Raw genomic sequence first — 9,200 nt, 5'->3', positions numbered from 1 at the left:
ATCTAACAGGAAAAAGAAAAAAAATTATTTATTGTATTATATACAAATAACGTAATAACTTTAGCACCTTTATACACATTTAACAAAGAATATCTTCTACATAAATTGCACATCATCCAAACTATGTAAATTACTTTTGAAACAGTTAATAATTTTTTTCTTCTAAAAAGTAAAAAATCAAAAATAAATCTGTAAAACAAACAGTGGTATTAAAATATATGTTTCACTACCAAAAATAGAAAATAAAATCATCAAAAATCATATATTAAATAAACAATACATATTACTTATGACACAACAAATTTTGTTAGCTAATTTTCATGTATATCATACAAGAACCTAATTATCATAATTTATAAAATGACAAATTTAAATCAAGTCACCTATAGATACTACAATTAAATACAAAAGTTATATTGAAGTCATAAATATCTTAAATATTGTGTTACAAACATTCAAATAAAAATAACTTTATGATTCAATAGCCTAATTAATTAACAAAACGTGACAGCAGTTTGGAACAAAAAAAGCTAAATTTCATACAATAATGAATTGTGCCAAACATAAACACTGAAAAGCAACACTGTTGACAATAATAAATACATATTAACTGAACAATAAAATGAATAAATTTATACCAAAAGTCTTTGAAATATAAAATTTTTTTGTAGAATTGTTACATAAAAGAAATTAACTGATCTCAAAATTTGATGCCGAAAACGCTGAAATCTATAGAAATATAACAATCCTGGTTAATACAAAGGCAGTTAAATGGCTGAAAATTTGAAAGGCCAAAAATATTTTTAAACTATTATTTCTTCATGATCTGCTCAATGATTTAAGAAAACCTTTCTAAATTAATGTTAAAAGTATATAAGACTATAGCTATTAAAGATAAAAATTATTTATTAGTTGTATATTAAGTACAGAAGGGATTTCTTAACAAAGATATAAGTTGTTATCTATCTGCTTTGTTACAAGCATATATAAATTTTCCTTTAATGAATGATGGGGGGGGGGAAGGGAGGGTACTCTGTTATTATAGAAATAAAATTTTAAACATTTAATCAAATCTTGATCAATATTTATACAAATTTACATAGATTTAGTTCATAAATAAATGAGTTCCCAAAACCAACAAGTTTTATTAATGATGATTAAGAAGCTAACCATCATAATTAACTTCTGTTATTATTTAAGATCAGTCATAAATTTTTAATAAGAATTCTATATTCAAAATCATTTTTGTGTAGTCTGATGAAGAAAATAGAAACTCATATTTAAGGAGGTAATGTTTATAATAAACTTCATCAATATAGATCTTTAGAAGAAAATTGCAAATTGTATTAAATACTGCATGCAATATGAATGAGTATATTTTAAATATAATTTTATATAATAAGAAAATATTAATAAAATAAAAATTAATAAATATATATACTTATACAGATAGCAAAAGTAGCATGTTTCATAAATTATAACAAGTCCAATGCAATTATTTTTGGATATAAGATGATTTTATTCATAATTATAACAATTCATGGATAGAGACAGAGAAATCACTGATATAAATATAATACTTATAAAAAGGGCATTCTAAATTTGATTTCTTGAGCTTTGGCATCATACATGCAAACAAATAAAAATAGTTCAAAGCATGTATACAATCTGAGGAAGACGCATCACTGACTGATGAACATTTCATGGATGAATTTCATCACTCTTCAAACAACATGGTAACTAAGGCAGCACTTTTACATTGCTCATCATCAAGTCTCCTAGGCTATAAATTAATAAAAGAAATAAATATTACACATTAAAAAACAGCTGATAGAAGAATACATATTTTTTTTTTAAATTGTAAAATATAATTTTTGAGTAATACAACAAAAATTGTAAGAAAGCAGTATCACAAAATTATATATTTGTTTTAGTTATGACAGTATAAAACTGGAAGGAAAATTAGCAATTAACTTTTACTTTCTTACCAAAAAAAGCAAAAAAACAAGCAAAAAAAAAAAGCAATTAATGATTATAATAAGCAGCTAAGAATACTACTACTAATAACAATTTTGAAGAGATGCTGAAATTTTAACAACAGTTTGAATAAACTAGTTGCATTTGTCAACTAGCTGGTCTTCAAGGATATTGGTAATATTTACTTTCAGTTAAAATATTTACACATGTATGATTCTTTCAAATTGTCAAATATTTAAACCATGTAATTTTAACTGTCTTGCATGTTCTGTTTATTATGTACATGAACTTCATAAATGAGAACCAGCTCCATGACACCATAGCACTATTAAAAATGTAACTGCCTGATTCCTTTCTTTTGTAATGATTGCATTTTCTAATTTACATTTCACATGCCTTGAAAACTACACAGATATTAAACAGAATTTTTTTCCTTAACTGCCAATAATGGAAAAAATCCCACAATTAAATATCTAATGAAATAATGATAAGAGTTTGAATCTGAAGTCAGCAATGTAATCTAGTGTTAGAAATTAGGCAAAACAAAATATTTTTAAGAAATTGAAAATGTCCATGAAAAGTTTATGCCAGAATTAGACTGGTATCATTGAAGAGATAATCTTGCAATTTCAAGATGATGTATAAACCATTCTTATGTTGTAATATTTTCAGAATTATCACAGAAAAATGTCAATTTCAGCTTAATTCTTAATTAATTAAAATTTAATAAGAACTGCTCTAAGGTGAACATTCCCACCATACAAGATATATATGTACCAAATTTGGTAGCTGTAGATCAAACAGTCTGGTCTATCGAGAAGAAACATATACACATTCATCTTTATTCTTTATAATGATAACATAAAAAGACAAAGTTGTATCGTAATGGCATTTTGAAGAAAATATGATTCAGATGGAAAACTATGTTTATTTTGCTTGTATTTTTCTTGTTCGATGAAAGATGAAGCTACTCTCCATATATTATTTTAAACATAATAGAGAAAGGTCTTTGAGAGAAATTCAAAGCACAAACATCAATGGTGAAAATCTCAATACAAAAAGAGAATGAAAAAGAATATTTGTTCCAGAAACCAAACAACTAAAAACATTATTTAATTAGAATTTAAAACAGTTATATTCACCAGTCAAGTGATGAACAAGAAGCCCGAAGCAGGTACAACTCAGAAGTTAAAATTGTTTTTAAGTTTGGATTTAACAGGAAAGAAAGGGAATTAATTTGAAAATTTTTAATAATTTGTATTTATTACATATACATAAATAAAACCCTGACTAAGTCACATAATATACAAAATAAAAGAATGAATCCATTCCACTATAAGTAATATATAATATTGCTAAGTATACTTTTTACACTACTTTAAGAAAAAAAGAAAATACAATTTGATTTAATGATTAAATAATGCAGAAAACAGGATGAATGAAGAAGTATTACTAACAGTATTCCATTTCATGAGAGTTGGTACACTTGTGAGTTTGAAGTTTGGGTCCTTACGAAACTCATTGTTTGGATCTTTCCAACTGAAAGAGAAAAACATATTTCATTTTCAATACATATAGAGAAAACAATTCAAATAAAAGTGAATTATAAACTTTAAGATAAAGCTTACATTTAGAATATTTTATTTAAACAAAAAGTCAGAAATGCTTCCTAATTATGAACTGATTTGCCTATAGTTTAAGGATGAATTGTAAAAACAGTCAGATGTAGCAATCTTACTATTTTTTTTTCAGGGATTCCAATAATATTCCACAGTTTCTTTCAACATTGGAATAGAAAATAAATTAGAAGATTGCATGCTTTTTGTAAAAAATTTTATTAAAAGCTTGAAATGTGTGTTAGAGTACAATAGCAAATAACTATTCTTCCCTGCCAATTACTTATTCTGTAAAATTTATGAAAAAAAAAAATAATGTTATACAGAAGCTCTGCTATCAAGAACATTAAAAGCGTGTTTGTATTTATGATCAACTTCCTACTGAGACAATAAAATAGATGTATGAAATACCCATGTTTCATTTAATTATGGTATGTTAGAGTGCATGGGAAAAAAGTGAAATGTCTTTCAAGAGAAATGTTGATTGCAAGTGAACATTATTAAAGTCATTTGTTGATAGAAATAAGGTAATTCTGTGTTGAATTTTTGAAGTATGAGGCCCATTTAACTTTTGCAAAGTATATTTAGAAACTGATTTACATGTAGAGGACACACAGTATTTACAAGACAACAGAAAATAAGGCCCATTTAACTTTTGCCAAATATATTTAGAAACTGATTTACACGCAGCTGACACACAGTATTTACAAGACAACAGAGAATAAAATAACATGACATTAACCACAACTAAACATCTGCTTCAATATCTTAAAAAATAGACAACAAAACTATCATAAAATTTTATACACACTTAGGTTGATATTTAACTTCTCAGTACTAATTTTTGACATTATGTCACTTTCTTCTTTATAAATGAAGTCTTTTGGAAGAAAATGAGATTCTTTCAAAAAATCTAGGAATTCGCCTCTGGCCTTTTGGAATCAGAGGATTCCTCATTGAAGAATTATTCAGTTCAGCAGATGGCAGCGATGAATTTAGAACAGAAACATCTGTTCATGTTATTATTGGTGGAAAAAAAAAAAAAAAAAATTCTGTTCTTCATTCGAGACCTGGGAAAAAAGATTTTCATCTATTTCAATATATTGAAGGTTTGGGATGTTTTCTCAAATTTTGGCAGTATTTGATCAAAATTTGAAACGTCGTATCCATGTATTAGATGATTAAATGTAAGAGAGAGATATCAAATACATTTGATCATCTAATGGATGGATATGACTAACATTCATCAAAATAATATTCTTTGGATAAGAAATTACATGATCTCAATTTCTGTAATATGCTATTTTCATATTTCTGCACAGCTGTTAGCAACTGTTTTGATGTAGCAACATAATTACAAGAAAATCTGGATTGTGCACTAGTTTTGTGCTTTATACTATCACTCTGCATAAACATCTGGAATTAATGGCATGTAAATTGATTAATGTTGTTGCTGACAAATTCAGTGAATAAATTGACCAATTAGATAAGTGAGCAAAAGAAGAAAAGTATCTGGATTTTTTTTCTCCAGAAGTATTAATAACTTTCTCAGTTGTGATTATCTTTATGGGATATACTTCTGATTCTTTGAAGCAAGCATCAGTGATAAGGAAAAAACAACAACATACATTTGAAAACTAGACTATTGAAGTCGACGTGAACATATTCCCAGGATATCCTGCAATATTCCCAGTAATGAACTTCAGTATTTAATGAGTCAGTTTGATTTGATATAGCCAATAGAAGCTTTCACAACAACTACAATATATTCTTCTAAAAAATGGATATTTGATATGCTTTCACCTTTATCATTTCAAAGTGTCTATATTGCATTTCTTCCAGAACCTTTTTTTGCTAATACTGCTTTAAATGAAAATTCACCCTAGAAAATTTTGACCATCCATTAAGCCTTGTAAAATTCTTAATCCTTAACAGTCTACTGTCATAGCCCCCTTGAAGCGAGTTTCAATTTGGATTTGTTTAGAATATTATATTATCACTTAATTTCAATTCTTCCAAGATATTTGGCAATCAGAAAAGAAAGTCTGCATTCCCATAATCAATTGTTTTATGAAAAATTACATAAAAAATTAATGATAATAAAGTTATAAAGTAAAAGGAAGTAAATATAGACTTTAACTGTACACAAAACAGTACCCTTGATTTTAAAAAAAATATGGCTATGCTGGTATCTTTTACTTGAGTGAATCTTCCAATCTTTAAATATAAGTAAAACAATTTTATCTTTTATACAATTCCATCAATTTTAATGCCTGTTTGAGAATATTTTTTTAAGTACTCGTTAACATTTTGCATGTGAAAACTTCTCAGTCATTCAGAAGCATCAGAATATAAATGATATTACAGAATCCAACCAACATCGATTAGTGATTTGTCCCTAACTAAAGTAAAAGGATTTATTGGGTCATAATTTACCAAAATTTTTAGTCGAAGATTTCTTTCTTAATTAGCTATTGGCAACCTAGCAGTCTATTGTTCATTTAACATATTCTTATTTAAATGATTTGAGAGATTGGCAAGTTTTAAGAGATGTTTTAAGTTTTGTAAAACTTATCATAAAAATTTATAAACCTTCAAAACTTTTATTTTCTAAGCATTTTTAGATACACATTTTTTTGTGTCACTTATTTATATTTCATTTTTGGTCATTCACCTAAGATTTTACATTGTAACATTATTTCACTTCTGATTATTCTTGCATTATCCAGTAATACTTTAAGACCATTTATAACCTGGAATAATCTGTCTATGTGATACTGCCAAATTGCAGGCATCCAATTCAATCCAAATGTAAATCCCTTATGTACCTTTATAATCAAAAGTCTTATTTTTCTTTGCAAATACATGCTTTAAAAATTGAGTTTTGAGAATTGTTCCTGCTCATATAAACTAGGAAATATCTCTTTTTATCTTGGTGAGAGCTATTGTGGCACTATTAAATTGGGATTCAAGGACAATAAGTAATAAACACAGTCATAGATACTTTTTGATAAGTATTATTGATATTGCCAGGTTCAACTTTTTTTATAATAATCTATTTTGCTAAACAATGGTACATGCCAGCTCAAAATTGCTTAAAACTCTGAAAAAATGTAGTGACATGTTAGATAAAGTAGAAAAAAGAATAAAGAGAGAGATTTCAATTTAGCTATGGAATTGAAATGCAACTATTCTAAGAAATAGGACATTTATGCATTGTGGCAAAAGGTATTGTGAAAACACATTTTCCTCATTTCTATTATTAATACTGTTCCCAATATTTTATTCTTTTATTATTATTTAACACAGATTTCATGAGATATGACTTTTACATTGTATCTTCTGATTTATATACTGACTTAAATATAAAGAGTTTTATTGTAATCTGAATGCTGAATTTTAATTTTCAATTTATTTTAGCAATTAAAGCAAATTTTACAACAATGCCAGATATGGTATCAAAAATATGAAATGATTTTAAAATTACTGAAATAACATTGGTTAAAAATAAGTGTTAAAGCAATACACAAAGATAAATTGTTTTGCAACAATGTAAATATAATATTTCATAATAAATCCGAGATATGCAAAATAATCTATCCAGTATGCAAGAATCATTGAACATGCTATAAAAATTTTATTAAAAAAAAGACATTAATCCATATTCAAATTTTTAAAATAAAATTTTGCAATGTGTTCAGCAATTCTGATACTTTAAATATCAAATGTAAGTAAAATACTTACTAAGTTCTATCTCCAACACTGCAATAAATATATACACTGTCTTCTGGAGCAATTTTCAAACCTTCTTCAATAATTGGTTCAGCTAAAAAAAATGATGATACCTATAAGCATATACATTGAACAAAGGGAAGACTAAAATAAAAAAAAAATGTAGTAAATTATACTTATAATAATAAGTCAATTAAAAGTTTAAATGGAACCAAATGGTTTTAAAAACTTATTATAAATTTCATTTAATTTATGAATAATTTGTGTTAAAGTAAAGAATTGTTGAGAATATATGCTAGGAAAAAAAATAATTGAAACTGATTTTTTAAAGAATAAAAAGTATGCATTCAGCCTTGTTTTAAAATATGTAATCAAAACATCAAATTAAAGGACCTTTTTTTTTTTTTTTTTAAAGCTAAAACAGAAATTGCAAACTTACATTAAATTTACAGAAATTGAAACTCGTTTTCTAGTAATGCACAGGAAAAAAATACTACTAAAATATGAAAAAGATGGAAGTATTCCTATTTACTAACAACATTTTTAAGCACAGAAATAATATCCTCTAAGGCAGGGGGAAAAAAAACCCTCTAACTGTCTCCATTTTGGTAAAATTGTTCATTAGTAATAACACAATATGCTTTCTTCTTTTTAAAAAAAGTTTGTGATGCCATCCATATTTTTATATCTATATATCTTAACCTAAATTAGTTAGATTTGCCATTAAATTTAATAACAGTAAATTAAAAATCAGATGATAACAAATAACAAAACTGAAGTAATCTCATCTAATTCTGTGTTAAATAAATAGAAAAAAAAATCCTTTAATAAATTACTTTAAAAAAAAGCTAAGTATACAGTAAGTAAGCTTTAAATTTTATATAAACTATACATCTTTCATTTTAAAAACAGACAAAAAAAATATTATGGATTTTTTCTTAAATGTAAGAAGGTTAGGTTATTAGCATATTGTTTTATTTAAATAATGTATTTGTAAAAACAATAACTTACAAAAGTTACAAAGTTAAGTTTACAATTATTCCATAAAAACGTATGAGTATACAGATAAAAATGTAATAATATTACTACTACATATTATAATGCATGAAATAGGAAAAAATAGTGCAACACAGTCAAATCTGTGCTAGACAGGACATTTTCAGATTTACACAAAAACTTCCCCCTTTAATATTGGAAACCAATTTTTATGAGTTATTACGCATTAAGATGCTAATATAATATTTATACAAAGGGGAAAGTATTATTTAATATCTAATATTTTTTGAGATCAAAAACGCTTTTTTAAATGAATACCTGAGCGTTGGAATGAAGTATGTTTGCTTAATACTTTTTATTTATGGATCAAATTTATTAATATTATTTGATGATTGAGGTTACTATATTTCAATGACTTATAGAAAAATAAAGTCACATATTTTTATCGGTACTTAATAATATATCATTAAACATTAATACACCATTAACAAATAATTTCTTTCCAAGCCAATAATTTCTTAGCTATAATAAGAAGAAAAAAAAGTGAATCAGTAATTCTAATCCGAAGATAAGTATGCAAGAAGTAAAGTACCGGCCACACAATCTGGACACCAACTTTTTCCTTTGTCATCTTTAGATCCACAAAATAAAACGAATAAAGAATTTGCATTAGAATTTTCTTCAATAGCTTTTTTCACTGCTGCATAACCCTCGACATTGATTCTTTTTACCATTTTGATGCAATAAATGAAACTAATAAATCAAAGGAAGAGTATAACGAATCATTCACAATGTTTATCACGAGGATCGAATGTTTTGAATTTGATATGACAGGTAGTAGAGTAGAGTTGAAGTACCCTTCTTTAATCATAAGCAGAT

The 9,200-nt window shown here is 25.9% G+C and overlaps 1 protein-coding gene across 1 annotated transcript; it reads right to left on the bottom strand.

The window, feature by feature from the left end:
- Positions 1–1,004: 1,004 nt before the first annotated feature.
- LOC129985174 (thioredoxin domain-containing protein 17-like) lies at positions 1,005–9,157 on the bottom strand. Its single transcript, XM_056095100.1, has 4 exons — positions 8,914–9,157; positions 7,338–7,419; positions 3,435–3,516; positions 1,005–1,783 (listed from the first exon to the last, which is right to left on the bottom strand). Exons 1-4 carry the CDS (start codon positions 9,053–9,055, stop codon positions 1,718–1,720), a joined length of 372 nt encoding a protein of 123 aa, XP_055951075.1. The 5' UTR covers positions 9,056–9,157; the 3' UTR covers positions 1,005–1,717.
- Between the last annotated feature and the right edge of the window lie 43 nt (positions 9,158–9,200).

Source organism: Argiope bruennichi, chromosome 9 (genome assembly GCF_947563725.1).
Source record: "Argiope bruennichi chromosome 9, qqArgBrue1.1, whole genome shotgun sequence".
In the NCBI taxonomy this organism is placed as follows: domain Eukaryota; kingdom Metazoa; phylum Arthropoda; class Arachnida; order Araneae; family Araneidae; genus Argiope; species Argiope bruennichi.
Note: the sequence above shows the minus strand (reverse complement) of the source record. Positions and strands in the feature narration are given on the sequence as shown.

Coding starts and splice junctions, on each gene's coding strand:
- LOC129985174 (XM_056095100.1), bottom strand. CDS start 9,055: ATGGTAAAAAGAATCAATGTCGAGGGTTATGCAGCAGTGAAAAAAGCT. Junction 7,420..8,913: donor GTGTCCAGATTGTGTGGCCG/GTACTTTACTTC, acceptor CATTTTTTTTAG/CTGAACCAATTATTGAAGAA. Junction 1,784..3,434: donor CTCTCATGAAATGGAATACT/GTTAGTAATACT, acceptor ATTAATTTATAG/CCTAGGAGACTTGATGATGA.